Source organism: Diaporthe batatas (assembly GCF_019321695.1).
Source record: "Diaporthe batatas strain CRI 302-4 chromosome Unknown Contig00017, whole genome shotgun sequence".
In the NCBI taxonomy this organism is placed as follows: domain Eukaryota; kingdom Fungi; phylum Ascomycota; class Sordariomycetes; order Diaporthales; family Diaporthaceae; genus Diaporthe; species Diaporthe batatas.
In genome coordinates, this window is record NW_025408564.1 from 154,846 (window position 1) to 177,665 (window position 22,820).

The 22,820-nt window shown below is 45.7% G+C and overlaps 3 protein-coding genes across 3 annotated transcripts; 2 read left to right on the top strand and 1 right to left on the bottom strand.

Moving 5' to 3' along the window:
* Positions 1 to 1,440: 1,440 nt before the first annotated feature.
* On the top strand, positions 1,441 to 2,429 carry KVR01_011886 (uncharacterized protein; the record flags this gene model as incomplete). Its single annotated transcript, XM_044781644.1, has 3 exons — positions 1,441 to 1,536; positions 1,680 to 1,759; positions 1,817 to 2,429. The coding sequence occupies 3 exons, from the start codon at positions 1,441 to 1,443 to the stop codon at positions 2,427 to 2,429; spliced, it is 789 nt and encodes a 262-aa protein (XP_044638967.1).
* Positions 2,430 to 6,005: 3,576 nt separating this feature from the next.
* On the bottom strand, positions 6,006 to 11,774 carry KVR01_011993 (uncharacterized protein; the record flags this gene model as incomplete). The annotated part of the gene is made up of 13 exons (XM_044782918.1): positions 6,006 to 6,652; positions 6,773 to 7,031; positions 7,983 to 8,081; positions 8,142 to 8,244; positions 8,295 to 8,342; positions 8,409 to 8,594; positions 8,653 to 9,452; positions 9,530 to 9,624; positions 9,688 to 9,884; positions 9,957 to 9,987; positions 10,086 to 10,352; positions 10,519 to 11,101; positions 11,160 to 11,774. The coding sequence occupies 13 exons, from the start codon at positions 11,772 to 11,774 to the stop codon at positions 6,006 to 6,008; spliced, it is 3,930 nt and encodes a 1,309-aa protein (XP_044639074.1).
* Positions 11,775 to 12,264: 490 nt separating this feature from the next.
* On the top strand, positions 12,265 to 17,506 carry KVR01_011828 (uncharacterized protein). The gene is made up of 8 exons (XM_044792594.1): positions 12,265 to 13,117; positions 13,206 to 14,228; positions 14,373 to 14,484; positions 14,545 to 14,799; positions 14,872 to 15,314; positions 15,369 to 16,373; positions 16,441 to 16,536; positions 16,645 to 17,506. The coding sequence occupies exons 1-8, from the start codon at positions 12,613 to 12,615 to the stop codon at positions 16,929 to 16,931; spliced, it is 3,726 nt and encodes a 1,241-aa protein (XP_044638909.1). The 5' UTR covers positions 12,265 to 12,612; the 3' UTR covers positions 16,932 to 17,506.
* The last annotated feature ends 5,314 nt before the right edge of the window (positions 17,507 to 22,820 follow it).

Consider the following 22,820-nt stretch of genomic DNA (forward strand, 5'->3'; position numbering starts at 1 on the left):
CTTCCTAGAATAGCCAGGCGATTAAACTCCAAGACACGATTTGCGGCAGAAGAAAACGCCTGGAATCTTGATGGTCCTGAGCCGTAAGCTTCGAAGGAACTGGTCCAAACACGTGCATTTTGGCGACTGAATTTCACTCCTCGTAGGGCCCAAAGCTGATTTGGGTCATCTGAAAGGTCTGTTCTTTCAAGGCGTATATAGTTTGAATCGATAACAATGTTGATGAGTGCCTGAGAACTCCCCATTGGCGCTAAGAAGTGCTTTTTATGCTCCGTATCTTGCATTTGAAGGAGAAACTCGAATTCAGAGTGGAAATCGGCAGCTGTATCGATTGTTGCTGGATGGCTCAAAGAATCGATAGACTCCGAAGAGAGCCCATTCTCTTCAGCAAGTTCGCTAAGGGCGGCGCGATAATTCCCGGCAGTCAGAACCCTGGCCTGCCCCTGCTCGGCTGGCTGCCGTGACAGTCGTGACAACCGCTCAGCCCGGACATTGACCCATTCAACATTCTCGGGGTCAGATGACTCCCTTTGCAATTTTGCAAACCGAGCTCTCTGGTCTGGTGGTACCCATTGTCCCTGAAGAAGTGGGATGAGGACATTAAGGCCGACGTTGGCATACCTCTCACCCTCAATAGGCATCCCAAAGAACTCCTTTAAGAGCACATCAGGAAGCGATTCAAAAACGCGGCAGAACGTCATTTCAAGAATGTTGTTCACGAGTTCTGCCAGTTTTTCGAGTGGAATGTTTCCGTCAGGTAAGACAAGAGAAACGTCGTCAACATGCCATAGTCTCAAAAAGTTGGCAGAGCGGTGTCCTTGCCCACAGGCTGATGTCATGCAATGGGCCATCACCCGCTGCACTCTTAAAAAAAAACAGAGGTAGAGAGAGGGATGCTTGCAAAAAGTGTGTTGCAATTTGAGCAGACAAGAGTCTTGTCTATACTGGGCTCACATGTTGGCGGACTGTGAATAACAAAGGGCAGGCAGGGCATGTTTGAGAGTAGAGACTACACATAGTGCTGCAATGATCGGAGTTGCTTGCTTGGTTCAGAAGCGCCACCCACCAAACGCATGTGCCAGGAACAGCAAAATATCGTCACCCACTGACAGAGCTACTACATAAATTGGCGGTGCTCACAGGGGCTTATTATCAAATCGGAGATATGTAGATCTAACGGGATCCTAATAAGTTTCCTTCCCCCGAGGCTATGACCGTACAGGTAGGTAGGTAGGTAGGTAGGTAGGTACTCTTGTGTCTGAAGGGGGATTGGACCAAGCCCACGGATGGGATTAATACATAGAGCTCGGAGCCAGCCGAATTCCAGGGTCCGTCCCAGTGTGTGCCCCCCACCCTGCCCTGCTGCCCTAGTGCAGATCGCAGGGACTGAGTGGCTGCAGTATTTACATAGATGTACCACTGCAAAACCATAAGACCACAATGCCTGCATGCCATGAACGACAGGGGCAAATATTCCGGAACTCACAACTGAGAACTCATATCTCAAGTTGCGCAGGGTGGTCGAGCATTCCCGTGGTAAGACCGCTGTCTAATACAAGGCCCGTCTCAACCCCCCTACACGTTTATAGCTCAACCGTGCAAGAATAAGTTTCCAATGTCAGAGTACGTCCATCGGGAACAACGCGGCCGAAAGCCACGAATGTTTTATCTCCCTGCAGGGACTGGACGGGGAGAAGGTGGAAAAGAGAAGCGAGCTTGGTACCTCTTGGCCACGAGGCCGCTCGAGAGAACAGGTGTTGTGAGTATCAGGCACAGTCTGCGCGAGCGAGAGAGCCATCGACTGACATTTGAACAGTGTGGAGTTCGTGATCGACTACCGAACATATCAGCATTTGACCAAGGCCAGCAAAGACCCTGTTCTCACTGAAAAGCTAGCTTATTGCCCTTTGGCGGTAAATTATCGTTCTCAGACCCGTCATATAGATACAGAGGTATTCAGGTCTCCGCGTAAAGGCAAGCCATTCAAGGTCACTCAGGACGCCTTCCATGACGGTCTGAAAGCGTGGGAAGACAGCGAGGAGTATGAGAAGCTCAGAAACTCCCTGATGACCAGCATAGTCCTCGAAAAGACCACCAAGATTGTTGCATTTGCCTGCTGCACCATGTCACTACACCTTTCATGGGGCCACAATAGTATAACACAGCACGCCTTGATATTGACAGTCAAGGATATCCTGCAGAAGAAGAACGTCAATTTGGATCAAGAGATCAAACTCTACGCTCAGGATCCGGTGTATACAGACGTGGATAAAGCTGTGCTGGAGGCGGACGGGATCCACATGCTCGATGACCCATATGGGTTCTTGGAGGTGGACGACTCAAGCATTGTCATATCATTCTCTCCCAAACGTTCCAGTCAGGCAGATTGTAGCAGACATTGCACACCCCGCTATCATAATATTGGATAAGGTGAGATCCGAGGAGGGGAGGATTCAGTCTTGGCCAAAAACTTGGAAGAAAGGGACTTTTGAGAATCTTGAGGAGCTCGAGGGTGGTTTGTAAGTGTAGTCCCCTTTTATCACCCCTCTGATGGTCGGGTACTAATTATTTAAGTTCTGGTAGATGTGACCCAGAGTCGTCTCGCTTGCGTGAGATGGTTGAGAACCAGTAAATTGAGATTCACAAGCTCTCTGGGCAAAGCTTTAGTGATTCATGAATCTACGTCAGACGATGCTGAGGTTCTTGGCCACTAAAAACTCTGCCCTTGAATTCTGAGATTCAGGACGCACTTTCGCCGGTACATGTTGTCCAACCTTCTCACAGAGGCGTAATGAGCTCTGAGATTTGTGTTGTATCAAAGTAATGATGCACAAGTAATTGGAATTTTTGGACTTTGCCTTGCCGTGAAGACGTTGTGTAGTCTAGACCATATGAGAAAACTCATTCGAGCCACCAACTACTAATACTACATTCATGACGGCTCTGTAGTGACAAGCTTAGGGTTAAAGAGAAGTATTGACCTTTGAGGATGGCCTACACGGGTGAGTGATCGGTTGTGGAGATACTAAATAGACGGTGAGTCCGACCTTGGCCGTAATACCAGTAGGCTACCGTCAAAGTGAATAAGGTCAACTGGTACTAACGACGAATTCATATATTCTTCAGCTAAAACTACTGAAGGAAAGGCACCGGCTGCTCTCGCTGCACTGCCAGCCACTTCGCTCATCGGTGACAATGGCTTGCAATCAAAAAGACCTTCTATATCAGAATTTCAAAAGAGCCGTCGGACTGTCTGCAGCTAGCAACGTCATATCTCCGGCTCTTAGCACACCATGTGAAACATCCAGTCTGGAAGTTCTGGAATACCTGGATGAGACGCTGGACCTGCTCCTGCATCACCAAGCCGTCGTTGTTGACCTTGAGCTTCAGCCTGCAAGCGGATTCATTGAAACGCACATGCGACTCCAAAATCTCACTCCGGATATTTTCTGTAACTTTGTCCAAATCCGGGCCTATCTTGTGAGCTATGATGATGCAGGCATTAGAGGTTGATCCGGACACCTTACACAGATCTCGTCAGTATAGTGAACAATGTGGAACCTTTTTTTATATACCCTTACCAATTCCTTCCTCAAGGAGAGGAGGTCATTCGACCTGTGATTGTGTTAGTTGCAGTCATCGAGGTGTCACCGCATGCGAGAATAAGGTATGTGCCGACTGACAGACAAACATCTTGGCTCGCCTCGCGTCCCATTGCCATAATTTCCTCCGAAGCTGCAAGATGAGGGGGAAGATGAGTGTCTGCCATGTACCTTCAGGCCATTATCAGTCATGAACACGTCTCGACTAATACATTAACACCCAGCACGTGGAATAGCTTACTGGTGCAAAGCGCAGAACACATCTCCAGCCCCGGTGTCGTGGCGAAAACTCCAGTACTCCTCGATGCTAGGCAGCCTTCCCGATGCTCGTTGTTTCTGTTGGTGGTTTGAGCTGGACAGGCACTTGCGCATCGCTTCCACGAAAACCCCTCTCTGGAATTGGGTCTCTCCTGCTTCCAATAGCGCCGGTACGGCCTCCCGAAAAGCGGCACAGCCATCGTTAGGGGGTGGCCTCAGCACCTGTGACGATCGCGGAGCGAATAATTCTGTAATGTAGGAAACAGAAACTCGGCGAAACTCGTCAACTTCCGCTAGCTTCTCTTCCAGGTTGGGGTGTTCTGGAGGGAATTCCTGATCCAGGGCATCATCCCATAACATCAAGGCAGCCGTTACAAATGCCATGGTCTTCAATTTATTGAAACCCGATTCGATATAGGACCTGGTTTCATTTGACAGGTCAGATCAGCTTAGGTGTACCCAACTCCAGTTTCCGCCAATTGCCTGCCCAGGTGAATAGATACACTCACATCGAAGTGAAGAGAGCAGGATCCTCAGCCACAACCTTTCGATAGAGATTTTTGTCCCTAACGACGGCGCTCAAGGTTTGGTTGACTTCCACGGCAATCTTCTCGTACAAAGGGTTGATTCCCCGGGACCACTGTCCGTACAAGTCATCCTCACTCGGCACTCGGAGGACTTGCCCCCGAAGCCTCTCCAACAAGGCAGCGGCTTCATCGACAACCGCCATGGTGACAGTGAAAGTGCAAAGCAAGACTGAATGTGCTGAGAAACGGAAGGGAATATGAACAGAATGTTGGGACACTGCTTCTGCTGACAGGCTTGATTTCCGGGCAGGATCGCGTCTTTTATAGCTTGCCAAACTGTATGAAGGCGCCACATGCGTTATACATATATATAGGGATTAGAAATGAAACTACCTGATAGCTTGCCGAGATGTGACGTATGATATATCCACAATTTATTCTAGCGGTGTCAGAGTCTTGAACAAAATAGGAAAACGCAAAACAAGCCTGATCGTTTATGCAGTCATTCTCACTCGTTTAGTTTCATCTGTAATCATAAACTCCAGCCCTTGAGAACAACCGTTTACGGAAAGGAGAGTTTATTTTGAGTCACATACAATCATGTTTCTGTACAGCCGCCCAAGGAAGTGATAGGAATTCTCGAGCGCCACTCCGCGGCTCAGAAATTAGCTTGAAGCATCAGCTACGCAGGATCCTAGAAGTAAGGTCAGAGACAGTTCTCCTTCACTCTCTCGCTCCACTCGGTCACTCCGGCTGTCCGGGAAACTCCCTCCATACTAGGGGTTCGCTTCGCTCCATTGGTATACTGGTTTCCTAGAAAGCTTTGCCTGGGCTGTACTAGTAGCACAAGCGCCAAGACCGTGGCATATCTGCCAAGAGATGTCTTTTGCAAAATTGGGAAGCAAGGTCTTTTACCTACCTACCTACCCTAGGTAGGGTAGGTGTTTAGGAAGCGAGGGTTGTCAGAACTGGGCCCGTATTGAGGGCTTGAATTCTTCAAGCCAAAGGCGATCATGCAGCTCCGTGGCCAGCAAACACTCTACATTACAGTTGAGAAAGGGTGAGGATAAGACTGTTTTGATCAACGAGTAAGGTTCACTGCATATCTGTCTCTGCATAGAGCAAAATTGGCTCATGTTTCAGTGCATACATATTTGTAAAACCGTGTAAGTGACCCATAGCACCCCCTTTTGCTTGGCAGCCATTTTATCCGCATACTCATTTGACCTCCAGGGCTTCCACAAGGACTGATTGCGAGCACATTCGCCCAGACAAGAAAGTAGAAGCTATGAAACAGTGATGCGTCTCTCGCCGTTGTTTACACTATGTTAACCTACCAGCAGACAGAAGACTAACAGTGAGCAAGACTCTCGCCCACGCCTAACACGTTGGCGGAATCCGTCTCTATGTGGTAGAACACTCAACGCATCTATTCCACATCATGGGCTAGGATCAATTGCACAAGAGTAAACCCCGGGCAAGACAGCAACAGTGGCAACAACAAACGCGGTTCTGACCAGATGTCCACAAAGTGGCCCGCACCTGGGGCAAAGACCTGAATATTCCTGAGCAATGGGGTTTCTTCCACAACCAAGTCTCGTCTTTCTACATCAAGACATCAGATAGTCAGAACCTTCACGCCTAGGACATCCTCCCTCCAGCCCTGTACCGGAAACATGAGCAGGACTTGATTTCCGAGCGATCTGGGCTTGTGCGGGATGTCACGGCAACGCAAGGCTTCAGACCCCTTCGTGACGATCCAGAGTGTCTCCTCGTTTTGTGCCTGAACAGTGCTGCAGGGACACTGGCGTCTGGTTATACACCATCGAGTTATAGAGCGATATCCGCCGCTTCTCCGAAACGCATCCACATCGTGGCCATTTATTATCGCGGATTCGGCACCAGCACAGGTACTCCCTCTAAGCAAGGTTTTCTTCTCGACGCTGTGGCCTTGGCTGACTGGGCCGTCAAGCAAGCCGGAATACCTCACAGCCGGATTGTGATATGATCGCAATCCATCGGGACCGCCGTGACGACGAAGCTGGTCGACCACATTGCCTCGTTGCCGAAGCCCATCTTCTTCTCCGGCCTTGTCCTGGTTGCGCCTTCTAACGACGTCAAGGCGCTGACCTCCACATATCGTGTGGCCAGCAGGATCCCGTTGCTGGAGCCTGTGGCGCGATTCCCGCCGCTTTTGGACTTCCTCCATAGATAAATCCGTGACAGGTGGCCCAGTGTGGTGAGGCTGGCATCGTTTGTGCGCACCTGCGAGAGGATGCATCCGCTGTCTGCCGATGAGGGTGTGGAGGAACCCCTTCATTATTACAGGGTCAACATCATCCACGAGGATTACTTTGTCATCCCGTGGTCACATGGCAATCAGACCTTCTGGAGTGCCGTGCCAGAAGGGACCACCTTCCAGGATCTGGAGGCAGAGAAGGGGACAGCCAAAATAGCCCTGGCCGCGGGAGGCTGGACATTCTCCAGGGAGACAAGAAACGGCATCATAAGAGTGGATATTGTCAAGTACGAAGTCCACGAAAAGATCATGAGACACCCTATCGTTAGCTTGGCTGTCGTGAGGGCCTTCGAATTGGACCCTGAGTCCAGATGTCAGTTTCTTGAAGTGGAGGACGCCCGAGTACTTGACCGAATAAGACAACCACACCAAAAGAATTCGGAAATATCATTTTGAAGCCTCTTCAGCTTCCAAGGTTGCAAAGCCGGCCCCTCATCCTGTTCCAATGTATTCCGTAGAGGACCCTCTGACTGACGCCCTTCATGAAGAGAATACTCTGTGGGGGTTATTCCCGGGGCGATCGTACATTAGAAGGCTGTTTTCTAGGAGGTTGTATTCAGCAAGCTGTTTCATGGGAGGTCGAACCATAGGAGGTCGCACCGTACCTAGGTAAGAGGTTGTACCATAGGAGGTGACTTTTTAAGACAGTAAGAGATCGTGCTATAGAAAGTGATTCCCCAAGACAGTAGAAGTTTGTCCTTTAGAAATCTTAGCCGTTGTCCTCGCGGATTCCGTTCGACCATTAGAGGGTGATTTACCCTGGGAAATTTTCTTGTAGGAGATCGGTAACTAGAAGACCGTCACTTGGGAGGATGGTCTAAGGGAATTAAGCCCACGGAGATGTCTCATAGTGGGAGATTATCCCACGAAATGTGTTGCAATAAGAGGAGTTTGCCTAGCTCTCGATTCTCTTAGGAAGGCAAGAATAGGGATAGAGTAACATGGGGCTCAGTGGGCAGATGTTGCCATTGTTTGAGGCCACACAGGGGGGGGGCGTTTGGATTGCCAGGATAATACCTAGGTACTAATTTGGTCTAATCCAAACTCAGTGCCACAAATCAACCCAGCCTTGTCAAAGAGAGTACTGCCTCCGGTTGCCCAGAAAGTGTATCATAATATTTTGCGGCTTGGAGGCCCAAGAACGCTGGCTTTCAGATGGAACTCTTCTAACACAGTAGATACTAGACTGAAGCGCTATGTGTGATCTACCGAGCTCCTTTCTACAACAACGACCTTAGATTCTGGCTCCATGTCAGTCCACCAGTCCAAGAAACAACTTTATCATTCTCTACTCACATGTAGTCCTCCCAGATTTTCGTCTGCCTCTCCACCGTCATGCGGAGCAAGCAGCAGACCTGCAAGCTGTTTCTTCTTGGTTTGAAGTTTCATGACTTGCTGTAGACGACATTAGATATTACACTCTCGATATTTGGAAGAAACCTTGTTCCTAAATACCTCTTCAAATGAGTCTCTGATATACAATCGAACTGTGGTGACTTCCTGCTTCTGACCTATGCGATGAACTCTGGCCAGTGCCTGCTCCTCGAGAGTGGGATTCCTGACGCAATTTAGTGGGCTGTAAATTCAATATAGTGTAACGAGTCTTACCAATGGGGCTCTATCAGGTATGCGCGTGATGCCACTGTCAGGGTGAGTCTGTCCCAGGCGGTCAGCCATGCATCAGAAATCACGTCAAGATGCCGAGTGTAATCCATGTCTCACCCTACTGCACCACAAGCTAGGGTCAGGAGCATGACCCGAGTATTCGGATCGTTCTTGAACCGGTCGACCACACCCTGGCGCTCTTTTTGAGGAACCTTCCCGTCGAAGCGCACATTGGCTATGGATTCCTGGTTAAGCCCAGCTTCCACAAGGTCAAGGGTCAACCTCCAGGTCGAAAACACAATGCTAAAACCGGTCAGTTTTGTCTCATGTTGGCTGTTCCACTGGGGCTAGCAGGTCGTACCATTTGGTTGTTGCAGGAAGAGATTTGATATCCGTCACCAGAGCCTGGAGCTTTGAAGGAAGTTCAACGCCGGGCCGTAGTCTTGCAGACTCCAGGGAGCCGGCCTCTTCGATGTCCTTGCCGACCAGAGACACAGTAGCTCCGGGACAAGGAGGTCTGTGGCCACATCCGACTTCTTGCTTCGACCGAGGTAATTTCTCGAGACACTCTTCGCAGCAAAATTTGAGACATCGGAAGAAGCGTCCTTCGCATTTGTGGTCGGAAAGATCGAGCGTAGACTCTGCCAGTCCAATGTCCGATAAGCAATGTAGACAGCTTATTGGGCTAAGCTCTCGCCGAGTATTGAAACTCCGTTGCGCCATAGATATCCAATCTTCGTGGGGTTTCGCACTAGTGTCGTCGTGTCTTGCGCGATAGTTGAGTCCGAGGTTACAGATCAGCCTCAACGACTCAATTTGTTGCAGTACATTCACGTATGAAGTACCCGCCGATGTATGCGGACGGGGCTGGAGAGCCTCTTCGATCTGCATGACTGCTTGATCTCGCACATCTTCGTAGGCCTTTCTCTCCTCGGGGCTGAAGTCGACGGGCCATTGCAAATCTCGTCTTGGTGGCAATGATAGTGTAGTCTTTGGACGCCGGAGAATAAGAGATGACGAGAGGTACTTGAGACGACTTATCGCCTTCTCTTCCTCGCCAAGTTTCCACGGTGAAGAAATGTCAGCCTTGAATTGCTTTGGTTGGTCGTAGGGGTAAGCCCGGATGAACTTCAAAAGAGTCGACAGATCGTTCAGATGATTCTTGAGGATTCGGACATTTTAATCAGTATCAGATTGGAACTGGAGACCCGCAGCTCCGCCATGATGGTCGGACTCACTTGAATGGGAGTGCCCGTAACTGCCCAGCGAATGTGTGCTTGAAGGTCGCAAATTGCCCGAGTCATTTGTCTGTTTTCATTGCGGATGAAGTGCGCTGGATGAATCCAGTGTTAGTCAGGCGATCCGTACAAAATCTTGAAATATCAGAGATGTTCACCCTCGTCTAGAACAACCCTTCTCCACTGAGTCGAGAATAATATTGATGATTGCTTATTTCTTCTGGCGTTCTTATATTCAGCCGACACCGTATGATACGTTGTTAGCACAATGGCAACTCCCTCCAAGTCTTTCATGTTGATCAATTTTGCCTTTCCATAATGTAAGGACAATCTCATTTCTCCCTCGAATAGGTGCCTGAGAAATATGAGCGGATCTCCAGTGGTAGGTGTCTTTCTTGGACATGTGGTCAGCCAGGACATCACTTACTCGCACAGTTGCTCTTGCCAGGTACCAAGGACTGTTGAACAGTAAGCTTATGTTCTCCCAAAGCGCCAGAGGACACTAGTATACTGTAACAAATGCAGCATCAAGATGGACGGTTCTGGGCTCACTCACGCGGCGGAGGAACGACGATCAACGTAGCACCATTGTGATACTTCTCCGTTGAGTCATCGTTTTTATCATGGGTCCCGTATTTTGTCGGTTCTAGGTCAGTAGCGGCTAGGGCAATCATCGCTAATGTTTTCCCCATTCCCATTGGATCCGCAACGATTCCGCCCCGGAAGGCCGCTGGCTCCTCGAAGTAGACAGCACCGGAGACCTTGTTCACAAACCTGCAAGTCGGAGTGTCAGGCACTGTCAGCTGTTTTAATATGCCCGGAGCTGGGACGTACTGAAGTCCTGCGTGGGTGTCCCGAGCCTCCCAGATGTCCCCATCCTTAAAAAACGCCCAGTTTTTTTCCCGGCTAAGCAAAAAGGTAAGTGCTTGCTTTTGGTGCCTAGGGAGATCATATCAGCATTGAAATATAAGCTTCCGCCAAAATTTCACCTTTCCTCACTGGCCTCTGCAAACCCGTCCGAACGGCCCTCGGCTGCGGCGCTTCGTCCAGATCCGAATGGCTGCTCAAGATATCCAAAAAGTCCGGGCGATCCTCTATCTCCTGGATGCCACTGATTTTTGAATTCTGTAAGACGCATGTAGAGACCAAGGTACAGGAATGAAAGCTTTCGAATGAGAGGCGGTGTGGATTGCAGTACTTGACATCTCGCTCGCCCACTTTGATTGGATCTTGAAGGTGAACATTGTAGTCCTGCAGCCAATCCCCGATAATCTTGAAGAGCTCAAAAGGGCCGTACACGGCAATGTTCAAATAGCAAGGGGCCTGCGTAATCGACCTGTCCGACCTGGCTGAACTATTTGATGCGTCGATGCTGCAAGCAACTTCAAGGTCCAATGATGGTCCTTCCAAGAGACCTTGAATCATCTGGCCATGCTCTGGTGGGATTGTTCCACGGACGCCAAGATCCTTTTCGGCTGAGGTGAATCGATCTCCGGAATCGAGTGTCACGTTGAAATTCTGCGGAAAATCTGAACGGCCTGAACGGTGGCATTTCGCACTTATGCGAGGGATCTGTCATTCATTATTCAGAAGACATCTTATTATTTCAAGAGGCTATTTAGTATCATACGATGCCGAAACAAACAATTTCCTTCATCGTTCTCGTGTCTGTGGTGTCAGGATCTAGCTCGGCTTCGTCGTTCGACAGAACATTATCGGATACATGTTCGGGCGACGGCGCGTCGTGAGTAATCACAGGAGCAGTAGGATATGTCATCCTTGCCATTCCGGATGACGTGGGCGGATAGTCCTGGTTTGGCATGGGGTTAAAGCCTTGAGAGTGATAATAGCGAGGCATAGGGAGTATTGCCGCCGGGTGATGCCAGATACGAGCGTGATACGGGAAGTGCGTTGGAGGGAAATACGGCATCCGACCCCAGCTTGATTGAGCCTGCATGTTTTGTTCAACGCCCCATGTCTGTGCGATATGTAGCGATCCATGCGATGCGGAATCTGTCTCAACTGGGAGCGTCCAAGAAGCTGCTTGAGTGGTCTGCTGAAATGGAAGCCCGGTCATCTGCGTTAAAGGTGGAGGATGGAGTGGAAAGGATGGCTGGCTGGGAGTATACCATGATGCGAAGCCATTGATGCCTGAGCAAGAACCATCTTGCTGCTGATCAGTATCTGGTGGTCCATTTGCTAAGCGCCTCCTTTTGGCCTCTGGCTCGTCATGTGCCGAATTCATGCTTTGGGGTGTTGCTGTCCGCGATGGGAATACTAGTAGAATGAGTTATATTCTCGATCCGCATACATGTGAAGGCGTGTGCGGTCCCTTCATACAGCGGCAAACGCTCAAAGACTCAGGATGAGAGAATTCAGAATACAAGGGACCGACAGCATTGAGTTATGGAGGAGAGAGCTGCCACTGGGAACTGCCACTGGGGTAACTGTGGCTTGCCTAGAGTCACTAGTTACTGCAGCCTAATGGGGGCTGAGCTGACAAGCATATACCTACCCCCTGCCCATGCAGTGACACTGACAAATCAGACACAGGCGTGGTCCGGCATTTTGGGGGCAGTGCATTGTCCTACCTCACCTTACCTGCCAACCTGCCTTAGCGGTTGGTGAAGGATGGCAGCCAGCTCACCTGGGCATGCTGGAAGCCGAGTTCCTGCAGCTACCTAAGTAGGTACATTTTACACATCAATCCAGGCTTACAGGCTGAGCTGACGCGCATATACTACCCCCTACCCATAGAGTGACACTGAAATCTCCGGTCTGAAATGACACAGGCATGGTCCAGCTGTTGGGGCGGTGCGCTGTCCTACCTTGGCGGTTAGCCTAGCATCAAGGCCAGCGCACACTGGAGGCTGAGTCCTCATTGCCACATTTTGCGTAACTTTTCAAGCTTCAAGATCACAGCCATGTTGATCATCAATGAAGCGGACTCTATCATTCCTAATATTTTTCCAAACTATCTCGTCTTTTTGATCTTTCGTTAATACCCACCGAGTCGTTTCAACAGAAGTACAAACCTCTTTGTCTAGAGACACGAGGACCCGTCAAGGTGTCATTCGTTGACGATGTCTTCCCTCGGCCTACGCCCGGCTGTGCCTGTTGCTGCACGGCAAACAATGCAGTGCGCTTTTTCGGACCTTGAGAAGATTCTTACACCCGAGGACTCCGAAAAGTATCGAGATTTCTCTCTAGAGCGTGTTCGACAAGAGGCAATTAACATCGAAAATCAACTCGGGTCTCGAGGATGGCTCCGCAATATGCGACGATTGGAACCTCTCTTTACTGGGCTTGAGCATTATTCTAAGGTCGTGGACATCATTTGCAATGGAACCCCATACTTACCATGGGTTTGGGCTCCCATCACTCTGGTCTTGCGAATCGCGTCTGAACACATTGAATCGTTCGACTCCATCATCGGAGCATACAGCCGTATTGGGAGCTCTTTACAACGATTTGAGGTTATTCAAAAGTCGTTTATGGGCGACCCCAAGTTCCATGAAACAACGGCCGCCGTCTATGCGGATATCCTTGAATTTCACAAGTACGCTTATAAATTCGTACGACGAAGCGGTCAGTAATTTTTGCACGGCAGCCTGAATCCATGCCTCTCGTACGTCTATATAAAACTAGGAACTGGTCACTGATATGAACCTGTCAGGTTGGAAACTACTTTTTTCCACCTCGTGGGGAAGATTCCAAAGACGGTTCGATCATCTGTTGAAAGACATGAAAGAGCACATCGACCTAGTTGACCGCCTAGCAAATGCTATTGACATTGCGGAAGCACACCAGATGCGTCAAGACGTCTATTCATGGAGAGAAGAAAGTCTGCAGAGGATCATCCTTGAGGAAAGGGAACAGTCGGCCAAGCAATTCAGTGCAATCCAGTCGTGGCTCCGGATGAACGAATGTGATCAACTAGCTATCTTTGAGTCCGTCGCAGGGCAAGGTTCCAAGTATCCAGGAACCTGTGGGTGGATCCTCAACCATGCCAAGATCAAGTCCTGGGTACAACGATCATCACAGACTCCGATCCTTTGGCTATCAGGCACCGCAGGTTCCGGAAAGAGCGTGTTGTCATCTCAACTGATCAAATTCATCAAATCGCGAAATGATGTTGTACTCCACCATTTCTGTACGAACACGTCTGTCGCATCATCCGAGTACGATCAAGTTTTGAAGTCTATGCTCGAGCAGTTACTACGCCAAGATGGAGACTTCACAGCCAACGTGTACAATGAGTACGTGCTCAAGAAGCAGGTGGCATCGATTCCAGCTCTTGAACAGTTGCTACAGACCCTTCTGGCCAACTCGGCCGGGCAACCGAGTCAATGCAGCTACGTGTGGATTGTTCTGGACGGCGTGGACGAGCTTCGTGATCATTCTCCGAACTCACAGGCTCGTCTGCTGAACTTCATAAAGCAGATTGTGTCAAAGACTTCTGCATCGGAAAACGTCATCTGCAAAGTATTTATTTCCAGCCGACCAACTACAACTGTATCCCATGTCCTTCGACACAAACCGTCAGTCTCGCTCACGAAAGAGAAGGAACACTTGGGTTCAGCAATTCGGGAATACGCATTGCAGAGACTGAGAGCACTGGACACTCGATTTCAACAACTGGGGTTGAGTGGTGTTGAGATCGATAGTATGGGCGAACAGATATCACAGAAATCAGACGGTGAGTATAAACTCCTTCCGGAAATGCAAGTGATTATTTGGTCCTGCAGCTCTCCCGTGCGGCCTCATTGAACGTCTAGACTGCCCCCGGTGAAAGTTACAGGCTGTCGCTCACAGCTTCCGATCAGGCTAACACGGTTTTCAGGCATGTTCCTCTACGCCCGGCTGGTTCTGGACTTCGTCAGTAGCAATATCTTTGTCCGCGGGGACGAATTGAGGAAATCGATCAACGAGCTACCAAGGGAGCTTTCTTCATTGTGCGTGCATTTATCCCACGGACCAGGCTTTTGGTATTTGCTAACTACATATGTATCTAGTTATTCCAAACTCTTATCCCAGATTCTGGCGCCCCTTGACCAAAACTCGACGCGTCACATCAAGTGCATATTCGGGTGGGTAGCATACGCAAGGCGGCCATTGCGCAGGTCTGAATTATTGTCGGCCGTCTGTTTTTCATCTGGAGATCCCGAAGTGGAGTATCCCGCGCCCCAGTACATTCTGGACGTCTGCCGCTCTCTAATCGATGAACGAAGCGACACAACGCTGACGTTCATCCACGTCTCAGTGAAAGAGTAAGTTTAGGTTCAATTGTCGAAAAGGGACCCCGGCTCGGTCTGCTTGGCTAATACTTCATCAATATTTAGATTTCTGCAGAGCTCATCGTCGAATTTGGAGATTTCTGAAGAGACCGCAGTCAAGCAACATTGCACGGCCTCTGTTGCTTGTCTGTTGTCCAGTATTAAGCTTCTCGCCCCGGACCGCCAAGAAATATTACGGGTGCTGGTCAGGGGCGTGTACGGGTTCCAACTTTATGCAGCTGAATACTGGACGGAAGATCTTTTGGCCATCGTTGACTGGAGTGGCGGTCTTGACAGGAGTTCAGCACTTTACAATCTCCTCTGTAAATTCTCGGCCGACATGGATGCTACTTTCGAGAACGACGGACATGGAATCATCCCCGGCGAGCCAGCTCAGGACGAGAGATTGAATCACCTGAAAGACCATCAACTCATATACAGACACGTCCGGGAGGCTCGATGGGCCAGATCTCTGAAGCAACTTGAGAAACGTCTCAAGTTCGAAAGCCGTGAGTTCAGTCTGAAATTTGCAGTCCTAATCAGACTTTTCTGACCTTGAGAAGCATTACCGGACGCTACCCAGGAAGGTCCTGCCCCAGTCATCGAGGGCGTATCGGCCCTGCTCTCACAATATCAGAGGTTACTTCTCCATGTAATCAACGAGCCGGATATCCCAGGAGTATCACCGCGAGATGTCGAAACCTTCCGCAATGAATTCTGCACGTCTGCTCATAGTTGCAGACTTGGCTCATGCCCTCGTGCTACTGTGGGATTTGAGACAGAGAGGCTTCGGATCGAACACGAAAAGAGCCATGTCCGCAGATACCCATGTACTCACCTAGGTTGCCAATACCCGCCTTTCTTGACCCCAGGATCCCTAAAGAAGCACATTCGAAAAGAACATGAGACAGTCAAACCACCTAAGTCGATTCCTCGAGTAAAGGCGGCCGTCAACAATCCTATAATGAAGACAAATCACCTCACTAGAGATGCCTTCGACGATTCCCTCACCGATTTCGATTTCGATTCGTTCTTGCATGCCGAGGATGAAATTTTCGATTTCGGGTCGTTTATGCGCGGCACCGAGGACACCGGATATGAGAACAGCGGCCGTCCTTCCCGCAGCCACAGCCCATCCTCGGTTAATTTGCGTCACCAGTCCCGTCTGACACCACAGGATTATGTACATCCATATCCGGAGCCTTCAGCTTCTACGCCTGATGTGACGCCAGCTCGGCGATCTGGTCAAGCCGTCCAGGACTATCAACTGCAGTTGATGATGCAGGAGCAAATGAAAAAGAAGCGACTAATGATGGAAAGGCAACAGCGGGATGACATATCAATCGGAGCGAATGAAAACAAGGTCGAAGAATTGCCAGTTCCTGACAATATGAACGTCTTGCACAATGGGCAGCCTGTGTCCGATGCGACGCCATCTGAGAGGCCATACAAGCCTCTTATAGACAGGGAGACGATGACAATACTTATGCAAAAGCAAAACGAAGGGCTTGCCCGTCAATTTTCAAGTAAGAGCAGAACCGGAGAATTGTCTGGCAGCACCAATCCAGGTTCGCACTCCCCGTCTTTCGTGACCGGTCCCTTGGAAATGCATAGACTTAACCTGGAGAAATGCAGACAGATCACCGTTCAAAAAAGGAAGCCCCCTCGATCCTAGTTTCCAGACCACATCCGCCTCGAATCCCTTTTCGAATCCCTTTCTCTCGAACAACCGTGAGTTGCCTTGTGTGCAAGAAGCTCTATATCTTCCCAAGCCACCACTTTCATTTTCTTCGAGTCATTTTATTATATCTGAGCTAATGTCTGGTCCATGACATGCAGCCGCCCAACAACAAGAGTGGCAACGACAACGCCTCGAGGCATTACAACATGAACAGAGACAGATGATGGCGAGACAGATGCAGGGGGGTATCCTACGAGAGCAGGGTCCAATGCATCTAAACAACATCACCCAGACCACTGGACCCGCGTATAATCACGACAATGACCCGGCTAACGGCCAGTTCATGCTTGCACAACCCGACGCTGACCACTGGGCCCCATGGCCCTTGCCGCCCCATGCCGCCCCAACGCACCCCGGGCTCCCCGCCTCCCGCAGTCGACGATAGTGGGCGAAATTGGAACGTACCCCCAAATATAAATATTGCTCATCTGATGGCGATGCAGCGTGACTTTGAAGAAGAAGCGGAGTCAGCAAGCTGAGCAGGTGAGATTCGCCTCGATGCTAGGCACTGCATTGGACTAGCAGGAACCCCAGGAAGAATAAAATGACATTGCGAGATGGGTGATTTCTAAAGAACGTCTTGAGGGCTGTTTGTAGGCCCTAGGACGCACCTGCGGGATCACTTCCGTTCTCTGGCCTCCCAGCAGTCACAACCGACTGTAGATCTAGAGCGTTCATGAGCATCACGTCGACAAGTAATCTTTGACCGTTCTGTCATTAGCACCGTTAACTGGAATGTCGCCCTCTATTTTTAAAGGTGTAGTCTGTGTAGTTCAAACCTCGTTCATATAATAATCGTGACTTTTATAAATAGAAAAAAGCTAAAAAGCCTCACCTATTAGTATAAAAACCCCTCTTCACACACTTAAAAAAATTAAAATATTATATTTAATTTAAGATATTTATCTTAATTAAATATTATATATAATAATATAAACTCTCTTTAATATAAAGTTAAAAAACTTATAATTAAATTTTTTAATTAATTTTTATTTAATTATTTTATAATAATATAACTTAATTTAATTTTTAATATAATTTAAACTTTTTTTTTAATTTATTTAAATTACTTTTAAAAATATATTATATTTTTTTAATTCTTTATTTTTATTTTAATAATAAAATTAAAAATATAAATAATTTATATAAATTATATATTTAATAAATCTTTAAATATTATTATTTTATATATTATTAAGTTAAAAAGAGGTTTAGGGGTTATAAGGAGGTGTTATAGACTACTTTGTTGTCTACTGTATATAGGATAGAGTTACGCCGGCCGGACATTAAAGATTGAGGCACTTTGGCGGAGTGGTCAACGCGACAGCCGTGAGTCTGACAAAAATTTGAAGCCGCATACCTCAGCTAACAATAATCACAGTGCTAAGCTGTTTCCTTCGGGAGCGTGTGTTCGAATCACACAGGTGTCGGAGAATTCTTTTTTTACTTTTAAAGGTCTATTTAACTTTTTAATATATTTATTTAATATAATAATTTTAAATTTATTTAAAATTATTTTTAAATAATAATAATAATAATAAAATAATTATAATTTTTTATTAATAATTATAAAAATAATTAAAATATTAAAATATTAATTTAAAATTAATAAAATAATTAATAAAATAATTTTTAAAAAATATATTTTATTTAATTTTAATAAATTATTTATAAATATTAAAATTATTTAATAAATAAAAATTAAATTAAAATAAATATTAAAAAAATAATTAATTAAAAGTTTTAATTATTAAAAAAATTAAATTATAATAATAATAGAAATATACTTAAAATAAAAGAGTAGTTAAAAGAGAAAGTAGTTAAAATTAAGGGACTATTAGAATGTAAGCTAGGTATATTAAGTAGGCTTTTATAATACTTTTCTATCCTTTAAGATATGAGAACGGAAATTTGTGCACCTAGAATTGGAAGGTGTGTACCCTCCCTACTATTCAGCTAATTAGAGTATAGAACCTTAAAGTCCTTATAACTTCAATAAATAAGTGTTTTTCGTGATTTTAGAGGCTATAAATAGGGCGGGTTGGTCCTCTGGGAACTTGGGTTGTGCCTACCGGCCCTACTTACGACCCTCTGCTATGCTTTGCGCTTTGGGGCTCGCCCCCTTCGCCCCAGCCGGCCCTTTTGTGGAAGAAGAAGTTTGTATAGAGTACTTCTTAGTTAGCAGATGGGTGCGTGCCTTCCGATTGAGGGTGCGCGAATTTCCGTTCTCTAAGATATAAGGTGGGTAACAAGCTTATACAAATTGGATTGAGCTAAGGCCAGGACAAGGACAGGCAAGATTGGCTATAGATCTTATCGAGATGCGCGTAACTTCAGACAGGCGGTCGCTTTCCGTGCCCAGCCGTTCTAACACGCCACCCTGGCTACATAATGTAACGCAAGGGGCCCCTAGATTTTCACGGACAACCCTTGGGTCGGCCCGACGAAATGGTAGATACCTACGGGTACCTCTATCACGCCCTATGCCCCTAGTTTGCGAGGCGGTGGAGGAGAGTATGTCATGTACTAAGGGGTATAGCCCACCCTCCGCCTACGGCGGCGACTATTACAATACAGCCCTTGTGACGTTTCTAGGCGCATCGTCATAAACAATCAGTCTCAATGTAATTTAAAGAGTAAGTAAATAAGTTTCAGATATCTCGATACTCGGTTGTTCACTAGAGTGATGTCGCGTAATGCTGTCTGATCTCGCTGCTTAAAGCCTCGGTTGATGCCAAATCTTTTTCGAGATGCGAGGCCCAGAGTAAAACTGGAACCGAAACCTACCTAGCGATATATATGTTGAGGTAGCACACCCACATTACTTCATCTTAGGGTCGGTGAGGAGTTTTTGTGAATATCGACATTATTATGGCCCCCGCTGCCATACCCAACCCGGACTCAGTTCCACCGCTTTCTGGGAAATCAAAATCGCTCCCGGAACCCTTGAAATCCTCAGGAACGCTTGCTCACTTTGCCTGGGAGGATGTGACTCCTGTCACGGGCAGAGAGTTTCCCACCATCAATCTTGTAGATGACATTCTGCATGCTCCCAATGCGGACGATCTGCTGCGTGATCTTGCCATAGAAAGTCCGTTCACTCTAACATTCCTCGCAGGAGTACAGCCTGACTAACCATTGTCACAGTTTCACAGCGCGGCGTCGCGTTCTTCCGCGCACAGGGTAATCTTACCGACAACCTTCAGAAAGAGCTTGTTCATCGCTTCAAGGTTGGGGCAGATGAGCGGGAGCCCCGCAGATTCCACTCTTCATGTTTATCCTGTGCTCAATAACACCACTGAGTTCGGCGTTGTCGACGCTGAGATAAGTCCTATGAGCTTGATCCAGCGCAAGGCACTCAACCACCTCGCCCCGCCACCCACTAAGCGCCGCTATAACTACTTCTCTCAGTGGCACTCAGACATCTTCCCCGCGGACTATACGAGCCTGAGACTAACCCAGCTACCCACAACAGGTAATGATACGCTCTGGGTGTCTGGGTATGAGCTCCACGATAGGTTTTCTAAACCCTACTAGAAGTTCTTTAAGGGCCTTACTGTAACGTGTGTCGCAGATGGGTTTCTCAAATATGCGTCTTCCTATCCTGATCTTGTAAAGATTTATAAAGAGCCCAGGGGAAGCCTCGCGAATATAGGGACCAGCCTATCTGCGGTACAACCTGTCGTGCGAACCAACCCTGTGACGGGCTGGAAGAGCATTTTCGTATTTGGCCCATTTAGTAAGCGGATCAACGAGCTGGAGCTGCAGGAGTCCGATGAGCGGTTGCGGAAGTTTGGGCAGATGATTATCGAGAATCATGACCTGCAAGTGAGGTTCAAAGGGAGGAATAGAAATGATATAGGTGAGTATTCTGAAAATCCGCGTTGCTACTAGTGCAAGTACTGACCCGTTGCAGCAATCTGGTGAGTATCGAGATCCCGCCCACCATCACACCTGTCTCTAGAATGTCTCATCTACAGTCCGGGCAAATTTCGCCCATACTCCTTTTCACGGCCGAGAAGATGCCGATGATCAGTACTAACAGAGATTGCAGGGACAACCGCTCTGCATATCACTGTGCAACCTATGACTACGACTAGGGATATGGAGAACGCGTCGGAACTGGAGCAGTGGGTATCGGAGAGAAGCTATATTTCCACCTGAACAGTACATCTAGGTCTAAGGAGTTGTTCGGTACTTTAGGTTAAATGTATATAAAGTTTAATGATAATTCCCTTCTTTATTTTAATAGTCTCTATATTATTAATAACTTTTATTTGAAATATATTAAATTTAATTTTATAATTATATCTTTATAAAATAAGTAGTATTATATAATATTATATTAAGAAAATAAATTATTTTTAAAAATTAAATATTTATATTTATAAAAATAAAAGTTTATTTATAAATTATTTATATTTTTAATTTTACTATTAAATTAAAAGTAAATAATTAGAGTTTTAAAGGAATAAAATATAATATATTTTTAAAATTAATTTAATTAAATTTATTATATATAACTTTTATAATAACGTTATAATTATTTATAATATTATTTATTATTAAAAATACCTTTTATAATAATATATTAAATTATATTTAATTTATTTAAGTTAATATTATTAATTTATTAAAAGTTAAAGTTATTATAAACTATAATTTATTTAATTTTAATGTTATTAAATATTATATATTAAAATTATTATATAATTTAAGAAAGTTAATTAAAATAAATAAAAATTAAATTATTATTCCTTTAATTAAAATTTTAACTTTATTTAAGTAAATATTTATTTATTAATTCTATAAATAAAACTATTTAAAAGTAATTATTTAATTAAATTAAAAATAGTTAAATAAAGTAACTACTTTATTATTTAAATTTATAATTTTAATAACTTTATTATAAATAAAAGAAATAACTATTAATAATTAAATTTATAATTATATAAAAGTAAATCTTTACTTTAAAAGAAATTATTAATATTTAAAGTAATTATTATATTTTTAAAAGTTAAAAGATTATAAGTTTAATTTAAAAGAAATTAAAATTTATAAAAATCTTAAATTTAAACTTAAAAGCTTTTTAAATTAAACTTTTAAAAAAATATTAAAAGATTTTAAGATTTTTAAATAAAATAAAATTAAATTATAATATAATAAAATAATTAAATAAAAGTTAATTAGAAAATTATAATTATAAATTTTTAACTTTATATTTAAAAGAATAAATAACCTTTTATAAATAACTTTTTATAAATAATCTTTTATAAATAACTTTTTATAAATTATTTTTTATAAAATAACTTTTTACTTTCTTATAAAATACTCTCCTTAACTTTTTATAAAATACTCTCCTACCTTTCTATAAAATAACCTCTTATAAGATACTATCCTATATAATAAATCTTAAAGATTATTACCCGTGGTTTAATGCTAAACTAAGCACTTTAATCCCGAATTCCCTAGTGTGATTATACCCTCCGCTATTACGGGTGCCAACATATGATTGCAACTTCTCTTACCTCGTTGCGCGTGGTTTATTAACCAAGGTCGTCATGGCCGCTTGTGTGTATTGAGATTAATCCATACTTCTTGGACATTGAAGATGCCGACCGTCTGTAAGATCTAAAGACTCTCCTGAGACTCGCCTGCGCCCTTCGTGCCTCGAGGAGTGAGACCTATTAGGTTGTGAGTGGCCGTCCTCCACCACAGAACTTGATGGGCGCGGGGGCTCTTGCAGAAGTCCAAGGGGAGCCTGCGAAGATTGAGGAGGTGCATCCGTCGTCTATTAGATTTGTTTCTCTTGCTCCGGCAATGCCTCGCCCGGCTTCCCTGCATGTACTGCCCCGATTCCTAATAATCCTAACCTAGGTAGGCAGCTCGCCAACACGTTAGTAGGATTTCATGCCTAATATAATTAAAGTACAATATATATTATATACCTTAAATAATATACTCCTAGGTAATAGCTATTACCCTACTGAGAGCTTTTACTACCTGTGAACATAAGTTAATAATAGACTTAGCTACGTTCTTTGGTGTGATAGAAGCCGTATTGAACTCAGGTGTAAGGGTTAGTATACCTTTCAGCACGGTAACCCGGGCACTTTGGCGGAGTGGTCAACGCGATGGCCGTAAGTTATACCTAAATACCACTTCACCTGGTCGGTTTCTAACAATCAAAATACAGTGCTAAGCCATTTCCTTCGGGAGCCAGGGTTCGAATCCCTGAGGTGTCGGATATCTTTTTTTCACTTTTAATTGTCTA